Here is a 25,338-nt window from a genome sequence, read left to right as displayed (position 1 = left end):
CTCTATGACTCTGGTCTTCCTTTCTGCGGTCTGCTGGCAGATTTCTAATGTTACTAAGTACTGCTTTTGTTATGTTGCATCCTTTGGCAAATTCTGGCCACTCTCAACCAACCTGATTTGATTTCCCTCTACTCCATGTGAGCCCTCTCTCAGATAGATTGGTGCCTCTTGGTGTCTTTGAACACCAATATTTGTTCCCATTTTTATTCCTCAATTCATGCTGCCTTCATCACTACTTTGCCCCTTTATTATTTATCTAGGTCTTCTGTAGTAGATGTTACACCAGAAAGATTAGACTGAGTATTTTAGAGAAAGTAGTGTCTGAGATAGGACATAATTAAAGCAGGAGTGCATAATTACTGCCCATCCGTGAAAGTCTCTGACTTTGTTTTAATGCATTGAGAATATTTGCTGAGACTGCATCATGTTCTGAGCATAGTACCAGGCTCTGAGATTAGAAGAATAAGGAACACATCCCTCCATCACTTACTGTTTCCCATGCTACCTTACTAGTCCAAGCCACCATTCACCTCTTGCTCAGATTCCTACACGAGCCTAATGGGCTCCCTGCTGCCACTCTTGCCTCTCTCCAGTCCTTCCCCACCCACCCTTTTCACCCTTCTCTGCCAAAATGTCTGTCACTCTCTTGCTTAAACCGTTTCCCATTACATTTAGAAAATCCACAGTTCTTGCTCTTGCTTACCATGCCCCATTCCATCTGACCCCTACCCACTTCTCTGACCCAGTCTTGTCCCGACTCCACTTCACCAACTCTGTTGTCCTTCCTATTTTTTGAACACACCAAGCTTATTTCTGCTTTGTGACTGGGTATACTAGCTTTTCTTTCTATCTGGAGTATGGCTCCCTTAGGCTTTGCATGGCTGGGCCCCTCTTCTCTGTCTTTCCAGATTCTAGCTTACTTCCCTGCCATCAAGTCAAAGAACCTATTCTGTACCTTCCTCTTTCCCCTTCCAGCACTCTATTTAAATTATCTCTAATGAGGCACCTGGGTGGCTCAGTCCCTTGAGCATCCAACTCTTGATCTCAACTCAGGTCATAATCTCACAGTTCGTGAGTTCAAGCCCTACTTCGGGCTCTGTACCGACAGCACAGAGCCTGCTTGGGATCCTCTCTCTGTCCCTCTCTCACTCTCTCTCAAAATAAATAAATAAATAAATAAATAAATAAATAAATAAATAAAACAAAAAATTATCTGCCATGATGCATTTCTTATCTTTTTCTTGCTTCTCACTAACTTTCTCCTCTCCCCAGCCTGCCCCATGTAGAATAAAAGCTCAATGAGAGCAGAGAACTTACATGTCTGATTCACTGCCATATCCCTAGTACCTAACAAACTGCCTGGAGCATGACAGGCAGTCACTTGTTGTCAACAATATTTGTGAAATGAAGGAGAGGCCCATGCTTTTAAAGATGCTACAGTGTAGGCAGAGACACAGATGACTAGCTCAACACAGTAAGTGCTGAAGAGTAAGTTGTATCTTTAAAGACCCTTGGGTACACAATTGAAAGAGCAGATCAGGGTGTGGGAGAGGAAGGATAAAGATGGCAAAGTTTCACTAAGAAGGTAACAGTTGTCTTTGGTCCTGAGTAAAGAATAGGGACAGTCTAGAAAATTAGAACTAACTAAACAAGGGGAATGGCAAAAGATAGCTCTTGGAAGCATAGAAGTACATGAAGCATTTAGGGCATAGTGAATAGGTCAGCTAGAATTCAGAGTGAGTAATGTGTGGATTTAAAGCTGGAGGAACACAAGTGCCAGATTGTAAAGAATTATATTCACCATGGTAAGGTTTTGAACTTTGTGTAGTAAATAGAGAATCTATTCTGACAACATTATGGAGGCTATATTATAAGGCAGGAACAAAGTATACACATCAGTTTGACCCAAAAATGGTAACGCCTAACCAGTGGAGCGAGAGACCAGCATACAGATGGGGTATGCTGATAAACCATGTGTTAAAATTGTTCCTTCAGTCATTGGGATTTTATTTCAAGTTACCCTTCCTAAAGTTTCATTTTTATCTATCTTACAGAATTTGGTTGATCTTGCAGGCAGTGAAAGAGCTGCTCAAACAGGCGCTGAAGGTAATGGAAACTCGTAAATGTTTTGGCCTAAGTGTTATCTTGTTCTTTTACAGAATAAAGAAGTGCTACCTTGCATTTTAGAAGCTAATAAAGATAGTAAGTTTGTGACAAGACTCTTTAATGTAAAAAGCAGCTTCCATATCTAGCAAATTATCTATTTGGGGCTACTATAGCATCAATTAAAAAGCTAAAACTATGTAGTTGGTAGGATTGTATAGCTACAAAGCTGAAAGTACCATGAAAACCATCTAAATTTTCATAATTAGTAAGGAAATTCAGGAAGGTAGTCAGGTACAAAATTAATATACGATATTAATAACTCCTAATACAAACAACAACCAGTTAGAATATTTAGTGTACAAAAAGACTCCATTTACAATAATGACTTAAAAGATCTAATATCTAGGAAAAAAACTCAACACAAATTACACAAGACCAAAATAAAGAAAACTTTAAAACAGACCTAAAGAATGTAATCAAATACTTAAATGGAAAAGCATACTTAGATGGGAAGTTTCAAGATCATGAAGATGTCAAACCTTTCTATGTTTATTTCCTACAGCCTGACACAGAGACACTCCTCTGAGCATGGTCTCTATCCACCAAACCAGTGGGTCCTCCAATCTGTAAACAAGAAATAAATGCTTGTTGTTTTAGCTGGCTTGTTAGAGCAATAGCTGAAAAATGCATCTGTAAAATAACAGCTGTTCAAAACTATTTGTTGTAGTACCTTTTATATATGTGGTATATTGAAAACGTACATGACCCTCAACAGGGTGCTGAGGAAATAAATTTCAATACGTCCATATAATGGAATTTTATGCTATAAAAGATAAAAACACCAGTGTTTACTGATATGATATATTGCCAAGTGAAAAAAAACAAAGTGCAAATTAGCATATATAGTGTGCTACTCTTTGTGTAAAAAAGAAATAAACATATATGAACTTGAATTTCTAAAAATCTCTACAAGAGTCAACTAAGAAAAGTGATTTTCTAGTAGGGGGACAGGAACTGGTTGAATGGAGCACAGGAGAAAGAGCTTTTTCAGTGTACTTTTTTGGGGGGGTATATGACTCATGAGAGCATATTAGTTTAAAAGTAAGAACTTTGTTGTGCACCTAATAGGAATTAATTTGGTTGTAAGTCTATAGTTGCCTATATTTGGAGGTTTGGAAAAAATAGATTTGAACTGGGGAATTAGGCTCTTGGGGGAAATGAACTTTACTTCCCTCTGATTTTTTTTCTTAGCCATCATTTTCTTTTTGCTCTTTCTCTGAGGTGATGACCTTTCTGATTCACTTACTAGGTAGGAGGAACAGGGAAAGAGCTCAACGAGTGGTATTAAAGGTGGACTCAGATCTAATCCAAAGCACAGACTTTATCATCTAACCCTTTAATTTCTAGTTTCTCTTACAATTTATTGATAAATGAGTTAATCATCTAATACAGAGGTTAGTTTTCATTTTTATGTTTGCTTAATAAATGCAGGTGTGCGACTCAAGGAAGGCTGTAATATAAATCGCAGTTTATTTATTTTGGGACAAGTGATCAAGAAACTTAGCGATGGACAAGTTGGGTAAGTTTATTCCATTGTACATTTACCTATTAATGCTTACATTTTTCATTAGGTTGAGAATTTTAATACTTCAGTGACATTCAAACGTACTGATTTCTTCAATATGTTCAAAAGCTTTTGCGATTCTGTGAGCATGCTTAGCTTCTTAAATATATGACTACAACTTCCTAAATTTGCTTTCTATTTTAAATATTTTTTACTGAGTAGTTTTGATCTGCCTCATGTAACCTATAAAGAATTAATTTTTAAATTGTAGCTAATTTAAGGTTCTGTATTAAAAACCAACCACTTTTGTTAAATAAAAATTCTTACTGTTTTTCTTTTTCCCCAAACTCCTTTCTCACTAAGTGGTTTCATAAATTACCGAGACAGTAAATTAACACGAATTCTCCAGAATTCTTTGGGAGGAAATGCAAAAACACGTATTATCTGCACAATTACTCCAGTGTCTTTTGATGAAACCCTTACTACTCTACAGGTAAGTTTGATTTTTATTTCAATATTCAGGCCGGGGCGGGGGGGGGGGGCGGTGTGTGGGAGTGGGGAATCCTCTTTAAGAAGAAAAAAATTACCCACTAACACTAGGGTTTTGGTTTTTTTTTTTTAATGACATACTATATCTATTACGATAAAATTGGTATACTGTCTACTAAATAGTATTCCTTAATTTTCCCAAATTTCAATTATTCATATCCCACCTCCACAGTTTTGCTGTATCCAACACTATTATACTGATACATTTCTCTTTAAGAAAGTTACTTTTTCTACTTTATTTATTGTAGAAGGAAACTTTATCTCAATCCCATGAATGAAAAACTAGTATCACTTTCAACAAATAGGTACCCCAAAAAACACATATATGTGTGTGTGTTTATAATAAAATAACTCTTGAATTCCTGCTAGCTCATTGTTGATTGCCTTTGCTCTGAGCCTAAGGCTTACATTTTCTGTTAAAAAAAAAAAAAAAAAAGGAAAAATGAGAAATGTCAATAGAATAGCCATCTCAGTCAAGGGTTCAATGTTATTTAATGGTCACCTTCATGGACCCACTTAAAGTTACTTCTGATACACTCTAAGAAACATTGTTTTAAATAGCTATTGAGCACTGGCTCAAGGTAGTATGAAAGAAACAAAGATAGAAAGTACAGTCCCTGACTTCACAATTTATAGTCATATAGGGAAGGGGCACCTGGGTGGCTCAGCCAGTTGTGTCTGACTTTGGCTCAGGTCACAATCTCACAGCTCGTGAGTTCAAGCCATGCATCGGACTCTGTGCTGACAGCTCAGAGCCTGGAGCCTGCTCTGGATTCTGTGTCGCCATCTCTCTCTGCACCTCCCTTGCTCGTGCTCTCTCTCTCTCTTTCAAAAATAAGTAAACATTAAAAAAAAATCTTAAAGTACTATAAGGAAGATAAGACCTGTCTTCCAATGTGATTGGCTTGGATTAATTAACTGTTAACAAATGGAATAGAGTTCAGAGGAAGGAGAGGTACTTTCCACTGGAAGCAAAGCTTCAGAGTAGAGGGAGCATTTGCTCTTGACTTTGAGAGGTGGGTGGGATTCTAGTAAGCCAGTATTTGTAGGTTCTCTGTTGGCATATGTCTTCAAGATACTTCCCTGACTCTTCTGAAGACTAGCAGCCAGGGTAAGTTACAAGGATAGAGAATACTCTCTGTGTTCAAAAGTATTAAGCCACCTGGGAAGAGGATTGATCTTTCTTTATAAAACGTAATTACAAGAAACCTAAATATTATTAATTAATTTTTTTGATGTTGAACACTTAACACTCTTGTATTTTCCCCAGTTTGCCAGCACTGCCAAATATATGAAGAATACTCCTTATGTTAATGAGGTATCAAGTGATGAAGCTCTCCTGAAAAGATACAGAAAAGAAATAATGGATCTTAAAAAACAGTTAGAGGAGGTATGTATGAACCGACAGATTTAGGGGCGCCTGGGTGGCTCAGTCGGTTGAGCGTCCAACTCTTAATTTCAGCTCAGGTCATAATCTCACAATTCATGGAATCGAGCCCTGTGTCGGGCTCCATGCTGGCAGCACAGAGCCTGCTTGGGATTCTCTCTCTCTCCCTCTCTCTGTCCCTCCCCTGCTCCTGTACTCTCTCTCTCAAAAGAAATAAATAAAATTTAAAAGAAAAAAAAGAATAGGGGCAGATTTAGAACTAAGAGCTGCCCAAATACCCAGAGATTCTTAACTCCTCAATAGCTGAGGTCTACAACCTAATTTTTTTTGGGGGGGGGGGGGGAGGCTGTGTCATAAGTTTTTATGGTGCTAAAATAGAAACATAAAATTTTACCATTTTTTAAGTGTAAAATTCAGTGGTATTAGGTACATTAACAGTGTACTGATATAATCACTGCCACTATTTCCCAAACGTCTTCATTGTCCCAAACAGAAACTCTGTACCCATTAAATAATTACTTCCTATTTCTCCCCCATCCCTCCAGCCCCTGGTAACCTCTACTCTCATTTATGTCACTATGAATTTACCTATTCTAGATACCTCTGGCAAGTGGAATCATGCAGTATTTGCCCTTTTGTGTCTAGCTTATTTCACTTAGCAAAAGGCTTTCAAAGTTAATCCAAGTCATACTATGTATTAGAACTTAAGTCTTTTTTTATCCATTGTCTGGATATAACACATTTTGTTCATCCATTCACCTGTTCATGGACAGGTGGGTTGATTCTACCTTTTGGCTATTATGAATAATGCTGCTGTGAACACTGGTGTACAAGTATCTATTTCAGTACCTCTTGTCAGTTCTTTTGCACACATACCTAGTTATAGAATTGCTGCGTCAGATGGTAATTCTATGTTTAACATTTTGAGGAACAACCATACTTTTCCACAGAAGCTGTACCATTTTGCACAACCAACACATTGCATGAGGTTTCGAATTTCTCCACACTTTCACCAATATTTGTTATTTATTTTACTTTTTTTATATAATAGCCATCCTAGTGAGTATAAAATGATAAGTGTGTTTAGTTTTATAAGAAACTGGGGGCGCCTGGGTGGGTCAGTCGGTTAAGCATTCGACTTCGACTCAGGTCACGATCTCACCACTCTCTAGTTCCAGCCCCACGTCCAGCTCTGTGCTGACAGCTCAGAGCCTGGAGCCTGCTTCAGATTCCGTCTGTCTCTCTCTCTCTCTCTGCCCCTCCCCCACTCACATTCTCTCTCTCCCTCCCTCCCTCCCTCCCTCCTTCCCTCCCTCCTTCCCTCCCTCCTTCCCTCCCTCTCTCTTAAAAATAAACATTAAAATTTTTTTTTACAAATAAGAAACTGCCAAACTGTCTTCCAAAGTGGTTGCATTCCCACCAACAATAAGTAAGAGTTCCTGTTGCTCCACGTTGTTCAGCATCTGGTATTATCAGTGTTTTGGATTTTAGCCATTCTAATAGGTGTGTAGTGGGTATCTCGTTGTTGTTTTAATTTGCAATTCCCTAGTGACATATGACATTGTCTTTTCATGTGTTTATTTACCATCTATATATCATCTATGGTGAGATGTCTGTTCAGATCTGTTGCCCATTTTTAAATTGGATTATTTTCTTATTGTTGGGTTTAAAAGTTCTTAGTGTTTTTTGGATACTAATCTCTTACCAAATATGTGTTTTGCAAATATTGTCTCCCAGTCTGTGGCTTGTTTCTTCATTTTCTGAACAGTGACTTTCACAGTGCGGGGGTTTTTTGTTTTATTTTGTTTTGTTTTTTTATGCAAACATGATTCAACTTTATTTTTGTTTACAGGAGACTCTTCCTTTTTGGATTTTTAATTTTAGTTGAATCCAAGTTAGTTAACATATAGTGTAATAATGGTTTCAGGAGTAGAACATAGTGATTCATCACTTACATATATCACACCGTGCTCAACAAGAGCCCTCCTTAATGCCCATTACCTATTAACCCCCACCCACAACCCCTCCATCAACCCTCAGTTTGTTCTCTGTATTTAAGAGTCTCTTGGGGTGCCTGGGTGGCTCAGTCGGTTAAGCGTCCGACTTCGGCTCAGGTCATGATCTCACAGTCCGTGAGTTCAAGCCCCGCGTCAGGCTCTGTGCTGACAGCTCAGAGCCTGGAGCCTGCTTCACATTCTGTGTCTCCCTCTCTCTCTCTGCCCCTTCCCTGCTCATGCTCTGTCTCTCTCTGTCTCAAAACTAAATAAACATTTAAAAAAAAAAAATTGTTTAAGAGTCTCTTATGGCTTGCCTTCCTCTCTGTTTTTATCTTACTTTTCCTTCCCTCCCCTATGTTCATCTGTTTTGTTTCTTAAATTTAAGAAAAAGATTTATATGCTGTTGTAAACATTGGGGTGCATGTGCCCGTTGGAAACAGCACACCTGTATCCTTTGGATAAATTCCTAGTAGTACAACTGCTGGGCCGTAGGGTAGCTGTATTTTTAATTTTTTGAGGAACCTCCATATTATTTTCCATAATGGCTACACTACTTTGCATTCCCATCAGCAGTGCAAAAGTATTCCCCTTTCTCTGCATCCTCACCAACATCTGTTGTTTCCTGAGTTAATTTTAGCCAATCTGACAGGTGTGAGGTGATCTCTGATTGTAGTTTTGATTTGTATTTCCTTGATGATGAGTGATGTTGAGCATCTTTTCATGTGTCTCTTAGCCATCTGAATGTGTTCTTTGGAAAAGTGTCTGTTCATGTTTTTTGCCCATTTCTTCACTGGATTATTTGGTTTTTGGGTGTTGAGTTTGTTAAGTTCTTTATACCTTTTACAACCTAAATTTAAAACAGCTTTCAAGTAAGAAGAAATCAACTCATAAAAATTTTTCAACTTAATATAAACTGAAAAATTTGATTTCTTGAAATTATTTTAGATTGTTTTTCATTTCCAAAAGGCAAAATTTGAGATGTTCAGATGGGCCAAGTAGAGATAGTCTCTCTAAATTGTCATGAACGCATAGGGAGTTAGGTTAAAAAAGAGAGACCATGTATAATTACTTAAAAGTGTCTTTTGTATGTTCACATTATCTTGAATTCTTCTTCTGACTGTAAGATAACAATCTAATAAGATAGCATAATCATTTGTCATTGTAATTTGTTTATTTAAACTATTGTGGTCCCATATTTTGTAAAAATTTTATATTTTAGTTATCTTTTTAATAATGAGCTAAAATATCAAATGGAAGTCTTATGAGAACATTTGTTCCTTTGCTGTAGGTATTCAAGTCTCTGCTGTTATGACTTCTCTGCCTAATTTTTAGGCAATTAATAGGATTGCTTTAACAGCCTTGTTATAATCTATATGGCATAGAATAGTCACATGGGAAGAAATGTTTATTTTACTTTATTATAAGTTAGAAAAATTACTCTTTGTGGCAACTGAGTATTAGTATTCTATAGGTAAGATATATTTTATTTCGGTAAACTGTAAATTCTCATAGTTCACATACAAATTTAATATTCTGTTCTTTCAAGCTACTTTCAAGGCTTGAAAATCTAGCTATGTTTATTATTAATATAACTTAATATTATACTCTATAGGTTTCTTTAGAGACTCGAGCCCAGGCAATGGAAAAAGACCAATTAGCCCAACTTTTGGAAGAAAAAGATTTGCTTCAAAAAGTACAGATTGAGAAAATTCAGAATTTAACGCGGATGCTGGTGACTTCTTCTTCCCTCACATCACAACAGGAATTAAAGGTAAAATTTAAAGGAATGACAACTCAGACTTAGTATATAGAGACTAGGATGGGTATTCCTATAGGTTTATAATATAGTTATGCATTTCTTATCCTTTGTTACAGTGTATTCAGGAAACCCAGAACATTTTGTGTGTTTGCCTATGTGTCAGCAAAACCTAAAAGGTTCATTAAAAATACTGATCTCTGATCCTACATGTAGAGATCCTAATTCAAGAAATCTAGAATAGGGGCACCTGGGTGGCTCAGTTGATCATCCAACTCTTGATTTCAGCCTAGGTCGTGATCCCAAGGTCATGGGATTGAGCCCCATGTCAGGCTCCATGCTGAGTATGAATGATTATGATTTTCTCTCTTTCTTCCTCTGCCCCTCTTCCCCCACTCACGCTTGTTCTCTCTGTAAAATTAAAAAAAAAAAAAATGCACAAGAAGTCTGGAATATTGACAAGGAATCTATATTCAATATGCTTCTTAAGTAATTCTGATGAAGTTGATCAAGTGATTGGGAACGACAGGTGTCTAGGGTATATGGGAATATTTTCTCTTTAAAGAAAAAGAATATCAATCTCAGGATAATTGATCTAGAATACAAATCAACATAGTGATCAAAATTCTGGTTTCCAGTATGTGTACTTTTTGTTTTTGGTAGAGTTAGGGGTTTTTTTTTGGTCAAGTAAGTATGTTTTGGCTATAATGGTATCATGGTTAAAAGGATGGCCTCTGGAGCTTGACTGCCTAGATTTGAATCCTGATGCTGTCAGTTCCTAACTCTTTACCTTGGGCAATTTCTTAAATACCCTTTGTTGCATTTTCTTATTTGTGAGATACCTAGATCTCCACCTCATAGGAATGCTGGGAGAATTAAGTTAAATAATACATAGACTGTGCCTAACACTACACTTTCTACAGGGCAAATCCTCAATATATGTATGCTCTTAATTAAGGTAATTATTAATAGACATTATGCTCAAGTCACCATAGCTGGTATAAAGAAGACATTCGAAGAGCTATTTGTTGACAGACTGACGAGAAGAAAATAGTCCAATGGAAGGTATAAGGGAGAATATTTTAGGAAGAGATCTACATGTACAAAAGCTCGGAGTTGTGAAAACAACATAATATATTTCTTGGACTTAGAATGTTTTGGTGGCAGAGGAATTTTAAACCATAGTGAAGGATTTGAACACTGTGTTATGCTAAGGACAAGGAAAAGCCTTGTATGTAACACAGAACTGTGTTTTAGAAAGGTGTGTCTGCTTGTGTGCATCAGATTGGTTGGGACTGTACAAGGACTGTGACTCTGGAGATGCCAAAGATGTGGATAAATTGGAGAGCTGTGTGTAGACTCAACAGGACTTTATGATTGTTTAGATGTGAGGGACAGGGATAGGGAGGTATCCAGAATAATTTGCAAACATCGCTAGGCTTGCTGGTGTTAAAGAACACTGGATGAAGCTCAGTGCAGCTGCTCAGTGTTTTATTTGGGCCATCTCCAGTTTAAGGTGTCATGCAGTTGAAAATCCAAATATATGAAATTCAAGTGAAATTTGTGAGGTGGAGATACCAATGTGGCCATTAGATACTACAGATCCAAAGTAAAGTCATGGGAATGGATAGTCTTGTTCTGGGAGCATGTTGAAAATGAAAAGAATAGAGAGCCAAAGATCCCAAGGACAACTTTTCAATAAAGGCAAAAGAATCCCAAAGGGAGCCCAGGATTAGCTGTAGAGTTAAGTAAATCTGGTGAATGTGGTCTCTAAGAGAAGAAAATATTTCAGAGAGGTAGTGATTAGCAATGTCACATTCTGCTAAGAACTTAATTAAGATAAATATAGACATGGGGTACCTGGGTGGCTTAGTCGGTTAGGAGTCCGACTTCAGCTCAGGTCATGGTCTCGCAGTTCATGAGTTCGAGCCCCACATTGCTCACTGTGCTGACATCTCAGAGCCTGGAGCCTGCTTTGGATTCTGTCTCTGTCTGTCTGTCTGTCTCTCTCTCTCTCTCTCTCTGTCTGTCTCTGTCTCTGCTCCTCCCTTGCTCATGCTCTCTCTCACTCTCAAAAATAAACAAACATTAAAATAACTAAAAAATAAATAAAGGATAAATTTAGACAAAAACTTTTTGGATTTGGATATAAGAAGCTCATTTACAAAACAATTTGAGTTATGTGGTAGGAGTGGAAGCCACTTTACAGAGGGTTAAGATGGCCCCAAGGGATTGGATCATGAACACAGTAGAGAGGACTGGCTTCAGAAGAAAGGATCATTTATAGATCTATAGAAAGGATCTATAAATCCTAGTAATAGAATTGTAGAGAGGATCGAATAAGACAATACTTGGACCTAGCAGAGGGACCACAGAAAAATAGTAACTGTGAAATATGGAAAAACACAAGCAGAGGAGGAGAAACCAGCAAAGCAGAGTGAGAGGTGAGGACAGCTAGCTGGGAGACAGAGGTATTCCTGGAAGGAGTAGATGGATGATGAGGAAGAATACAATGGTAGATAGAGAGAAGTAAGGACTGAAGAGTTTGTTTTTAAAAAAAATCAAAAGCAAATAGGGCACATGGATGGCTCAGTCGGTTGAGTGTTTGATTCTTGATTTTGACTCAGGTCGTGATCACAGAGTAGTGGGATCGAGCCCTGGGTCAGACTCCCTGCTAAGCGTGGAGCCTGCTTAAGAATCTCATTCTCTCTCTCTCTCAAAAAAAAGATACTAAAATAAAATAAAAGTAAACAAAGAGGCTTGAGCATTTATCAGGCTAATAGGAGGGAACTGGTAAAGATGACATGAACAGATAACCCAGGGAGCAAGGTCTCAAGGGAGAAAGGAACAATGAGGTCAGGAGTGCTAGTGGAGGCATTAGCTTTACTGAATTGGAAGAGAACTGGCATTGTGAAGGCCACATGTGTGAGATTCATTCACTGCAGGAAATTCAAACGGACTGTCTGTCCCTTGTCAGTTAAAGCTGGAGACTCAGACGTGCTTTTGGTAGCTATGGTGTGGCAGCAGCAACTTCCTTTCTGGAGAACACTGGATTACTTACTTAAAGGGTTGTGAGTCTGCCAAGTCCTTTCAATTAAGTCCCAGAAAAGTTTGTAAATAAAACTTCAAGTAAAACATGACATTTGTTTCATCAAATTTTTTTATGGGTTAAACACTGATTTTAAAAGTTTGTGTTCTCACAGGATGTCCTAAGCCCAGTATGATATTACATAGGCTTAATAAGAATTCTACCAAGTTAGTGCTTTCCAAAAATGAAAACTAATTCCCTTGTTTTATGATGTTTGAGCCCAGATCTGTGCGAGGTAATTTTTATTTCTTTCTCCTTAGGCTAAAAGAAAACGAAGAGTCACTTGGTGTCTTGGCAAAATTAACAAAATGAAGGACTCAAATTATTTAAATGAATTTAATATGTCAGCAAATATAACAAAAACACATAAGGCAGCTATAACTATGATAGGAGAAATTGATGAATGTGAGTACTTTTTCAGCTGCTTTTAATTATAAAGGCATCCTTGTAGGGGCACCTGGGTGACTCAGTTGGTTGACTTGATTTCGGCCCAGGTCATGATCCCAGGGCTGTGAGATCGAGTCCCATGTCAGGCTCCACAATCAGCATGGCGCTTGCTTAGGATTCTCTATCTCACTCCCTCTGTCCTCTCCCCAACTTGCACTCCATCTCTCTAAAGTAAAAAAAAAAAAAAAAAAATCAAAAACTCAAAATCAAAACAAAAAATTATCCCTGTAAAGAAAGACTTTCTTTACAATTCAGTTAATGTGGTAAACACATTTAATAAAATGTATGAATTTTAGATATGATTACAGATGGAGATAATGATAAAAAATTAGTAATTTTAAGACAGTGAACATTCTCTATTTTTTTCAAGACTCTTAAGAATAATGCACTGTAGTTGAAACACATGAGACATGTTTTTATTGTTTGGTTTTTGTTCTAATCATTATCCAATTAAATTAGTATCCATATAACATCTGCCTTAAACTTTGTTTAATCTTGGAAGGGGGACATTACACAGACATGTTTCAAAATAACGTCTCCAACATTATCAGTATTTTTAAAGGGCATTTTAAAACCTACTTACAATGATCAAATCTTAAATTCAGATTTTGTCCCTATAATGTAGGTAACTATATTTTATTAAGGATCTATATTATATTACTAACCCCAACCAGGGATCTTAATTCATACCATACTATAAATGATCATATCTGTTGTTAATATATTCTTGGCATTCATATTGAGAGCACATGTTACCTAATTGGATCTTATTATTACCTCTGATCAGATTTTCTTATAGTCTTTGACTTTTGAGAAATTTTATTAACACATTTATGGATAAATTTCTTTTTCTCCTTATTATAGCTATCTCTTCAGAATCTGATATTTTCAGTAACACTCTTGATCCATTAACAGAGGTAGAGTGGAATCCAGCAACAAAGCTACTAAGTCAGGTAATTTAAGTGTACTTCATAGACATACTCTCTTTTTAAAATTCATTTTTTATTGGTGTTCACTATTGTTGCTGCACATTATAAGCTCTGACTTAATTTCGGTAACAGTTTTGGTTCTAATTACTCGTAACACTGCTAGTTGCTAACTGGCATGCGGAGGAGGCGAAAAATTTCATAATGCAGGTGTATCGTATTAGGTGAACCTTTGCTTCTGGTTCTTTACCAGCAGATCTTGGTATTCGTGATTTTTTGTTTGTTTGTTGATGTTGTTGTTTTTGGTTTTTGTTTTTACTTAGACCCATAAGGGTAAAAAGGCTGATTTTTAAAGTGTCAAAATTCTCAAGCATATAGTAGAAAAATGACACATCGGGGGTGGGGGGTAATATTGCCAAATAAGACTGAAAAATAAAAGTAAATATATTATATATGACCTTGTCAAAACTGTAAACAAGGAATACTATAGTAAAAACTTCAGTGGGTAGAGAGTCCATGTTTACTTTCTAGGCTACTAATGTCCAAAGAAATACAGTATAGTTTTATAAATGTTTTTGTTAAGGAAATTTCATTTTAGTTTTAGAGTGAAATTGCAGTGATGCTTGGGAATTACTACCATTAGTTAACCATCATATTAGTTATAATTAGGTGAGTATTAGAGGTAAAGTGCTTTTATGTCCCTAAAACATCCTCTAGAAGTGTGTTATTGTTGGAAAATTCCTGGTGTTTATTTTTGTTTCTATAACTTACAGTTTATCTCTTTCTCATAATAGTATACAAAACAGGAACAGGCCTCTTTTGAGTATGGTAAAACATGGCACTAGAGGTCAATGAAGAATATTTCTGTTTCCCTTCCTAAATTCAGACCTGTCTGAGAAATAAAACAGGCATCAGATAGGTAGAGAATTAAATTATCAGCTTTATTACTAAGGAGCTTAAAAAACTGTGGTCAAATGGGGCACCTGGGTGGCTCAGTCGGTTAAGCAGTCAACTTCTGCTCAGGTCATGATCTTGTCTGTGAGTGCGAGCCCCGCATCGGCTCTGTGCTGACAGCTCAAAGCCTGGAGCCTGCTTTGGATCCTGTGTCTCCCTCTCTCTCTGACCCTCGCCCACTCATGCTCTGTATCACTCTGTCTCTCAAAAATAAATAAATGTTAAAAAAAAAATTAAAAAAAAAAACTGTGGTCAAATGGACTTCCCAGTATACACCCTACCTCCCCAAATTCCTCCTCCCAACAACTTTTCCAGTTAAATATTGGCAAGCATTGTTTATAAGATGTTTTTTACATACTCCTTTCAAAATTGCCTGCTATTCTAAATTAGCTAGTTTACCGAAATTCACACCCTTTATTTTACCTGGGATGAAACTAGACCATTAGATATTGAAGAGGAATCTACTCCTGAAGCCAAGACTACACTGTATGCTAACTAACTTGAGAATAAATAAAGTAAAATAAAAAAGAAAGATATTGAAGAAGAGAATGACCTAAGTTGCTACATGATATAAGGTTAAATTAATTATTTGAGTAATCTAAAAGAAACAATATATGATTTGAATTCTGTCTTGAAAATCTGGTTTTGTTGCCAATAGGAAAACTTAGAAAGTGAGCTGAATTCACTTCGTGCCAACTATGATAATCTGATATTGGACTATGAACAACTGAGACGAGAAAATGAAGAAATGGAATTGAAATTAAAAGAAAAGAATGATTTGGATGAATTTGAGGCTCTAGAAAGAAAAGCGGAAAAAGATCAGGAGGTAAGAGATATGGAAACATGAAACTAAAACCATACTTTTCAAAGAAGTTTCATTCTCTTAAAGATATTTCTAAGGCTGATATAGGAAGAATCCAGCCATTTTCCATATGTAGACACAATTTAAAGAATTTAAGAAATAATTCATTTGTGTCACTTTTAAAATATTTAAAGCATATTTGTTTCACTTGTGCTCACGCACAAGAAGAAGGAAAAATTACAAATGTCTTTGGGATGGTTTGGTGCATCTGCCTATTGATGGATTTGTCTTGAATAAGTTATTTCATTGTAATTTGTATATTATCAGTTAATTGGTTGAGCACACGTAAATTCTGTCTATAGTATAACCATTTCCTACTGAGACCAATATGAATTTTACTATCTGACTGAATGTTTTATGCATGGATACTACATATCCATGGACCCATGGATTTCATTTTCTTTAAAAAGTATATTCCTAAATATTTAGAACATTATTAGAATAGACGGGGAAGCTGATTATGCTCATGTCTTTTTCCATATAAGAGAGTTATTGTGAAAATTAGTGTAACTAAATACTAAATACTTGTAATGCAATTTTTAGAAATGAAACAGATCACTTAAATTTTCTAAATATATATTAGGCTCTATGTTTAGAGAACCTAATTCAGAAACCCTCAAACTTCAGGTACTTAGGAATTGTCCAAGAGATTTAAGATTTCTTAGAGCACACAGTCCTTAACTTAGAGTTCACAGACAGTATAAAATTATTTTGCAGAATTTTTGAAGGATATTCATTTTTCTGGAATAAGAATCCATAGCTTTTGTCAGACTATGAATCTGTCCCTAGCCCACTCCCCTCTCCTGCCCTGCCAAATAAGAGCCAGTACTGGTGTAGTTAAATGATGAGTTAATTTGTAGCTACTTCTAAGATTTCTGTGTGGATAGCCCAAAGGAACACAATGCTCTTTCCTCATATCATTGTTTCATTTCTCACCCTCTTTTTTTTTTTAATAAGGAAAAAAGAAATCTGTGCCAAAACTATTATTTCCATTCTATATACAAATTAAAGTTAATCCTACATTTATGGGTATATATCCTAAGAGGAAGTCTATATGTTCTCCACAGGGTTTCATTTAGCTTGGTTTAAAATTTACATTTTAACAAAATACAAAATGTCATATATTGGCCCATGAATTTCAGTCTATAAAACAGAGTTTTATAAGGAAGGGGGTGGTGTAGTGTCATGGTTAAGACCATTGTCTCTGGAGCCAAACTGCTCAGATGCAAGGCTAACTGAGCATAAAGTATAGCAATCATTTCTAAGTTTTTTACATGATTTCTGTATCAATAAAAACTGAAGCTCACTAAATTGTCTCACACACAAAAAGATTACAAAATAACACAGTATATGACTTTACTGTCACATCCCAATTTTTTTTTTTTCTTTTAACCACAGTCAAGGGGAGAAATAATCCTATTCTCTTCATCTTTACTTGGACACAATTAAAATTCTAGGTTCAATAAGGTAACCTAAAAGATTAAGTAATAAAAACTTAACTCTATTCAAAGCTCTTTTTGCAACGTCCATTCCATTTTAAACTAAGAATGTAAGTCTGAATATACAGTAAAATGTGTTCCCAAACCTCCGTTTTGGGGAAAAGCTTAATGAAAACAGAATGAAAAGTCAAATAATGACCTTAAGACATGTGGGTATTGCCCTGGTTTGCCGATGGTCTTATAAATCACCAAGGCTATGGATAATTTTCAAATGGGAATATAGAAATACAGAATGTTTAGTGATTTTAGAAGGAGTAAGTATTATGCTCAGGGAACAAAGTAAATTCCAACCCCTACCTGTTTTAACTTGATTAGTTTTAGAATTTTAACAAGTTAGAGGTTTTTGTCTTAAGTTAAATATTTTATTTCACCTGCTGCAAATTACAGTTGAAATCTATTTTTTTTTTTTTATGTAGCAACCACTTAACTTTTGATCGTATCATATATACTTTCTCTTTATGCTCAGCATCTTAATACATCTTTGGGAAGTTACACTCAGAGCTTTGCAAAAGTTACTCCATCTTTTTTCTGTTAGAGAACCAATAGTTAAAGTGGTATTTCAAATGAAAGTGGGACAATTTTTCTTTCTAAATGTTTATTTTCTAAAATGAAGGTAAATTTAGTTCTTCTTTATTGGTAAATGTGATTTTCTTGCACAAAATTTAGAAACAGGAAAGAAAAAAAAGATGGAGCCAATTTAAGTTATAACCAATATAAATGTCTAAAATTTTGCTGAACACTTGGTAGCCACTTAGCACATGTGGTGATTTTGAGCATTTGAAATGGGGCCAGTCTGAATTAAGTATGAAAAAAAAAAAAGAATGTAAACTATTTCTTTAATTTTTTATATTGATTACATGAACAAATGATAGTATTTTGAATATTTTAGGTTAAAATACATTATCAAAATTAATTCTACCTGTTTCTTTCTTTTATGCAGCCAGTAGAAAATCTTAAATTACAAATTTGGCTCACATAATATTGTGGAGGCAATGTTGGAGGACATTGACCCAAAATAAGAACATCAACACGAGCACTAGTCTGAGTCTAAATCTAGTTAGGACTGAATTAAACATTCATAAAGTATTAAACAAGATGCTGTTTTCCTAAGTCCCTTACATTCTACTCGAATTTGCCTTTACTTTTAAAGGATTCATCGAATTATGAAGATTAAATAATTCTAAGGGAAAAAACGTTTATCTGTGGTAAATTGTCATTTACTTGCTTTGACACAAGAATACCTGAAACTCAAATATTTAATGCTCCAGATATTTTGTGAAAAGGAAACTTTAATAGAAATACTTGTATCTTTAAGTATTCTTTGTACTTTTAGACAGTTGAAAAATGTAAACCAATAACATCATCTTTTTAGTATTTTCTGTAGACTGAATTGACAAGGTAATAATTCATAATCCCATACCTATCTCTGTAGCTTGGTGAACAGTAATATTATTATAAAAACACCACATGAAGCTACGTTAATCTAAACCTAAATTCTAAACCACAAAGCCTTAAAAAGTATGCCAGTATAAAAACTAAATGGATAATTTACAGGAAGAAAAAAAATCTTGTAGAATAAACACATGTCTGTACTTAACTTCCCCAAAACAAAAATCTATTAAAAATGTATTTAAAAAAAAAATGTATTTAAAAAAAATTTTTTTAATGTTTATTTATTTTTGAGAGAGAGAGAGAGAGAGCGTGAGTGAGGTAGGGGCAGAGAGAGAGGGAGACACAGAATCTGAAGCAGGTTCCAAACTGTCAGCACAAAGCCTGATGTGAGGATTGAACCCACAAGCTGTGAGATCATGACCTGAGCCAAAGTCGGACACTTAACCAACTGAGCCACCCAGGTGCCCCTAAAAGTGTATCTTTTAAAAGTTTATTTCCTCCAAGGAATGCATACTAATTTGCTTTTAACTTTATTATAGCATTATTAACAGATGACATAACTATTAGTTGGGCCATGCTGAGGTTTTTTTCTTGTTGGCTTGTTTTATGGGGATTGGGAATTTTCTGTTGAGTTTGTCTCTGTTTAATGAGGTGCTCTGTACCGGTAGCTTGAACAATTGATTTCTCAGTCCCTTCTTACTGTTTGGTGATTCTGAAGTGGTGAATGAATGAATGCTATCTTTTGGGGTTGTTGGTTTTGTTTTTTTAGTTTTTTGGTTTTTTGGTGTTTTTTTTTTTTTGGTTTTTTTTTTTTTTTTTTTGCTTTATTAACTATTGGTTTGCTCTGTTGCCTGTTCACATGCTCTTACAGATGCAACTAATTCATGAAATTTCCAACTTAAAGAATTTAGTTAAGCATGCAGAAGTATATAATCAGGATCTTGAGGTGAGCATTTATGTTGGTATTTCCATTGATAAAGAACTAGGCCTAAAATGTACATCATACATAATTGAACATGATTTCAGAAAATACAAGAATATATTTATTTTTTTCAATGTCAACTTTTTAAATTTTACTAACAGTGTAAACTGTTAAATATAAGTTCTTTTTAACCCCCTAAAATATAAATCCAATTAAATATGTTTCTCTTTTTTGTTTCACACTTCTTTTAGAATGAGCTAAGTTCAAAAGTAGAGCTGCTTAGAGAAAAGGAAGAACAGATTAAGAAGCTACAGAAATACATAGACTGTCAGAAGTCAGAAGATACAAAAATGGACTTGTCATACTCATCGGTAAAAATCAGGTTTATTTTGTTGCGTTCTCATGTAGACATTTATAGCACATCATCATCATCATTGTTATAGCAAATGCTTATATTGAGCCTGCTGTGTGCCAGGCACTGTTGTAGTTGTTTTACATATAGTATTTTATTTAATATTGTCAACCCTATGAAACTGGGACTACTAGTATCATTGCCATTTTATGGATAAGGAATCATTCATAGAGAGTTGAAGATACCATTCTTTGAGTGAATATAGGTAAGTTAGGGATGAGCTTCCATTAAAAGTGAATAAGAATTATTTTATTTTTTTAATTATTGTATGCACATGTATGTAGAACTGTATAGTTAGTATCTTCAGGTGAGCACTTATGTTGGTATTGATACATACCTGGAGCTATACATATCACAAGTAATTGAGCATGGTTTTATAAATTTCATCAATTTGATTAATATTAATGCATGCTCATCATAATTTAAATAAGTATTTTATAAGTTTGTTATTTTTCAGAAACTGTAGCTCTAGATGATTTTAGTTGGTAGAAGATATACCATTAAATAACATTGAATTTCGTAGTGAAATTGTTAATTTTCACTGTTTGCTTTCTATTCTCCTTGCTTTCAGTCCTCCTGATTACTTCAAGAAAGTATCAGTTTGATTCTAGTTTTTAACACCGTTTTTAAGAAAGCAGCAGTTTCTAGCTGGAACTTTGGTTTCCATTGTTCTTTTGTTTCCATTTGAATTTTTCAGAGTACTTTTTATTACCTTTTATTAGTACTCTTCTGTTACCTGTTACTAATGACAAATGATTTTTTATAAAAGTGATCTTACTGTTCTGGGGCCCTGGGAAGAAAGGCAGGTTTCATATAATCCTGGAGTGTCTGTTGATAGAGTATCAAGTAGAATTGGCCACTTTTTTTTGTGTGTGTGTGTCTTTTTTTTTTTTTTACATGAAGTTTATTGACAAATTGGTTTCCATACAACACCCAGTGCTCATCCCAAAAGGTGCCCTCCTCAATACCCATCACCCACCCTCCCCTCCCTCCCACCCCCCATCAACCCTCAGTTTGTTCTCAGTTTTTAACAGTCTCTTATGCTTTGGCTCTCTCCCACTCTAACGTCCTTTTTTTTTTTTTTTTTTTTTTTTCCTTCCCCTCCCCCATGGGTTCCTGTTAAGTTTCTCAGGATCCACATAAGAGTGAAACCATATGGTATCTGTCTTTCTCTGTATGGCTTATTTCACTTAGCATCACACTCTCCAGTTCCATCCACGTTGCTACAAAAGGCCATATTTCATTTTTTCTCATTGCCACGTAGTATTCCATTGTGTATATAAACCACAATTTCTTTATCCATTCATCAGTTGATGGACATTTAGGCTCTTTCCATAATTTGGCTATTGTTGAGAGTGCTGCTATGAACATTGGGGTACAAGTGCCCCTATGCATCAGTACTCCTGTATCCCTTGGGTAGATTCCTAGCAGTGCTATTGCTGGGTCATAGGGTAGGTCTATTTTTAATTTTCTGAGGAACCTCCACACTGCTTTCCAGAGCGGCTGCACCAATTTGCATTCCCACCAACAGTGCAAGAGGGTTCCCGTTTCTCCACATCCTCTCCAGCATCTATAGTCTCCTGATTTGTTCATTTTGGCCACTCTGACTGGCGTGAGGTGATACCTGAGTGTGGTTTTGATTTGTATTTCCCTGATAAGGAGCGACGCTGAACATCTTTTCATGTGCCTGTTGGCCATCTGGATGTCTTCTTTAGAGAAGTGTCTATTCATGTTTTCTGCCCATTTCTCCACTGGGTTATTTGTTTTTCGGGTGTGGAGTTTGGTGAGCTCTTTATAGATTTTAGATACTAGCCCTTTGTCCGATATGTCATTTGCAAATATCTTTTCCCATTCCGTTGGTTGCCTTTTAGTTTTGTTGGTTGTTTCCTTTGCTGTGCAGAAGCTTTTTATCTTCATAAGGTCCCAGTAATTCACTTTTGCTTTTAATTCCCTTGCCTTTGGGGATGTGTCGAGTAAGAGATTGCTACGGCTGAGGTCAGAGAGGTCTTTTCCTGCTTTCTCCTCTAAGGTTCTGATGGTTTCCTGTCTCACATTTAGGTCCTTTATCCATTTTGAGTTTATTTTTGTAAATGGTGTGAGAAAGTGGTCTAGTTTCAACCTTCTGCATGTTGCTGTCCAGTTCTCCCAGCACCATTTGTTAAAGAGGCTGTCTTTTTTCCATTGGATGTTCTTTCCTGCTTTGTCAAAGATGAGTTGGCCATATGTTTGTGGGTCTAGTTCTGGGGTTTCTATTCTATTCCATTGGTCTGTGTGTTTGTTTTTGTGCCAATACCATGCTGTCTTGATGATGACAGCTTTGTAGTAGAGGCTGAAGTCTGGGATTGTGATGCCTCCTGCTTTGGTCTTCTTCTTCAAAATTCCTTTGGCTATTCGGGGCCTTTTGTGGTTCCATATGAATTTTAGGATTGCTTGTTCTAGTTTCGAGAAGAATGCTGGTGCAATTTTGATTGGGATTGCATTGAATGTGTAGATAGCTTTGGGTAGTATTGACATTTTGACAATATTTATTTTTCCAATCCATGAGCAGGGAATGTCTTTCCATTTCTTTAAATCTTCTTCAATTACCTTCATAAGCTTTCTATAGTTTTCAGCATACAGATCCTTTACATCTTTGGTTAGATTTATTCCTAGGTATTTTATGCTTCTTGGTGCAATTGTGAATGGGATCAGTTTCTTTATTTGTCTTTCTGTGGCTTCATTGTTAGTGTATAAGAATGCAACTGATTTCTGTACATTGATTTTGTATCCTGCAACTTTGCTGAATTCATGTATCAGTTCTAGCAGACTTTTGGTGGAGTCTATCGGATTTTCCATGTATAATATCATGTCGTCTGCAAAAAGCGAAAGCTTGACTTCATCTTTGCCAATTTTGATGCCTTTGATTTCCTTTTGTTGTCTGATTGCTGATGCTAGAACTTCCAGCACTATGTTAAACAACAACGGTGAGAGTGGGCATCCCTGTCGTGTTCCTGATCTCAGGGAAAAAGCTCTCAGTTTTTCCCCGTTGAGGATGATGTTAGCTGTGGGCTTTTCATAAACGGCTTTTATGATCTTTAAGTATGTTCCTTCTATCCCGACTTTCTCAAGGGTTTTTATTAAGAAAGGGTGCTGGATTTTGTCAAAGGCCTTTTCTGCATCGATTGACAGGATCATATGGTTCTTCTCTTTTTTTTTGTTAATGTGATGTATCACGTTGATTGATTTGCGAATGTTGAACCAGCCCTGCATCCCAGGAATGAATCCCACTTGATCATGGTGAATAATTCTTTTTATATGCTGTTGAATTCGATTTGCTAGTATCTTATTGAGAATTTCTGCATCCATATTCATCAGGGATATTGGCCTGTAGTTCTCTTTTTTTACTGGGTCTCTGTCTGGTTTAGGAATCAAAGTAATACTGGCTTCATAGAATGAGTCTGGAAGTTTTCCTTCCCTTTCTATTTCTTGGAATAGCTTGAGAAGGATAGGTATTATCTCTGCTTTAAACGTCTGGTAGAACTCCCCTGGGAAGCCATCTGGTCCTGGACTCTTATTTGTTGGGAGATTTTTGATAACCGATTCAATTTCTTTGCTTGTTATGGGTCTGTTCAAGCTTTCTATTTCCTCCTGATTGAGTTTTGGAAGAGTGTGGGTGTTTAGGAATTTGTCCATTTCTTCCAGGTTGTCCAATTTGTTGGCATATAATTTTTCATAGTATTCCCTGATAATTGTTTGTATCTCTGAGGGATTGGTTGTAATAATTCCATTTTCATTCATGATTTTATCTATTTGGGTCATCTCCCTTTTCTTTTTGAGAAGCCTGGCTAGAGGTTTGTCAATTTTGTTTATTTTTTCAAAAAACCAACTCTTGGTTTCGTTGATCTGCTCTACAGTTTTTTTAGATTCTATATTGTTTATTTCTGCTCTGATCTTTATTATTTCTCTTCTTCTGCTGGGTTTAGGCTGCCTTTGCTGTTCTGCTTCTATTTCCTTTAGGTGTGCTGTTAGATTTTGTATTTGGGATTTTTCTTGTTTCTTGAGATAGGCCTGGATTGCAATGTATTTTCCTCTCAGGACTGCCTTCGCTGCGTCCCAAAGCGTTTGGATTGTTGTATTTTCATTTTCGTTTGTTTCCATATATTTTTTGATTTCTTCTCTAATTGCCTGGTTGACCCACTCATTCGTTAGTAGGGTGTTCTTTAACCTCCATGCTTTTGGAGGTTTTCCAGACTTTTTCCTGTGGTTGATTTCAAGCTTCATAGCATTGTGGTCTGAAAGTATGCATGGTATAATTTCAATTCTTGTAAACTTATGAAGGGCTGTTTTGTGACCCAGTATATGATCTATCTTGGAGAATGTTCCATGTGCACTCGAGAAGAAAGTATATTCTGTTGCTTTGGGATGCAGAGTTCTAAATATATCTGTCAAGTCCATCTGATCCAGTGTCTCATTCAGGGCCCTTGTTTCTTTATTGACCGTGTGTCTAGATGATCTATCCATTTCTGTAAGTGGGGTGTTAAAGTCCCCAGCAATTACCACATTCTTATCAATAAGGTTGCTTCTGTTTATGAGTAATTGTTTTATATATTTGGGGGCTCCGGTATTCGGCGCATAGACATTTATAATTGTTAGCTCTTCCTGATGGATAGACCCTGTAACTATTATATAATGTCCTTCTTCATCTCTTGTTACAGCCTTTAATTTAAAGTCTAGTTTGTCTGATATAAGTATGGCTACTCCAGCTTTCTTCTGGCTTCCAGTAGCATGATAAATAGTTCTCCATCCCCTCACTCTCAATCTAAAGGTGTCCTCAGGTCTAAAATGAGTCTCTTGTAGACAGCAAATAGATGGGTCTTGTTTTTTTATCCATTCTGATACCCTATGTCTTTTGGTTGGCGCATTTAATCCATTTACATTCAGTGTTATTATAGAAAGATACGGGTTTAGAGTCATTGTGATGTCTGTATGTTTTATGCTTGTAGTGATGTCTCTGGTACTTTGTCTCACAGGGTCCCCCTTAGGATCTCTTGTAGGGCTGGTTTAGTGGTGACAAATTCCTTCAGTTTTTGTTTGTTTGGGAAGACCTTTATCTCTCCTTCTATTCTAAATGACAGACTTGCTGGATAAAGGATTCTTGGCTGCATATTTTTGCTGTCTAGCACCCTGAAAATCTCGTGCCAATTCTTTCTGGCCTGCCAAGTTTCAAAAGAGAGATCAGTCACGAGTCTTATAGGTCTCCCTTTATATGTGAGGGCACGTTTACCCCTTGCTGCTTTCAGAATTTTCTCTTTATCCTTGTATTTTGCCAGTTTCACTATGATATGTCGTGCAGAAGATCGATTCAAGTTACGTCTGAAGGGAGTTCTCTGTGCCTCTTGGATTTCAATGCCTTTTTCCTTCCCCAGTTCAGGGAAGTTCTCAGCTATTATTTCTTCAAGTACCCCTTCAGCACCTTTCCCTCTCTCTTCCTCCTCTGG

The 25,338-nt window shown here is 36.2% G+C and overlaps 1 protein-coding gene across 1 annotated transcript in view; it reads left to right on the top strand.

Moving 5' to 3' along the window:
• CENPE (centromere protein E) overlaps positions 1-25,338 on the top strand; it is an 86,790-nt gene that overhangs the window by 9,119 nt on the left and 52,333 nt on the right. Inside the window, exons 9-18 of the mRNA XM_047091827.1 lie at positions 2,055-2,106; positions 3,598-3,685; positions 4,034-4,163; positions 5,490-5,609; positions 9,216-9,374; positions 12,708-12,852; positions 13,759-13,847; positions 15,433-15,600; positions 19,399-19,473; positions 19,701-19,820. Coding sequence (XP_046947783.1) covers positions 2,055-2,106; positions 3,598-3,685; positions 4,034-4,163; positions 5,490-5,609; positions 9,216-9,374; positions 12,708-12,852; positions 13,759-13,847; positions 15,433-15,600; positions 19,399-19,473; positions 19,701-19,820 — 1,146 coding nt within the window. The remainder of the gene's footprint in view (positions 1-2,054; positions 2,107-3,597; positions 3,686-4,033; positions 4,164-5,489; positions 5,610-9,215; positions 9,375-12,707; positions 12,853-13,758; positions 13,848-15,432; positions 15,601-19,398; positions 19,474-19,700; positions 19,821-25,338) is intronic.

This window comes from Lynx rufus, unplaced genomic scaffold, assembly GCF_022079265.1.
Source record: "Lynx rufus isolate CCGP_SWC_20201006 ecotype Redwood Valley unplaced genomic scaffold, mLynRuf1.p SCAF_3, whole genome shotgun sequence".
In the NCBI taxonomy this organism is placed as follows: Eukaryota; Metazoa; Chordata; class Mammalia; order Carnivora; family Felidae; genus Lynx; species Lynx rufus.
This window is presented reverse-complemented; position numbering and strand designations above follow the sequence as displayed.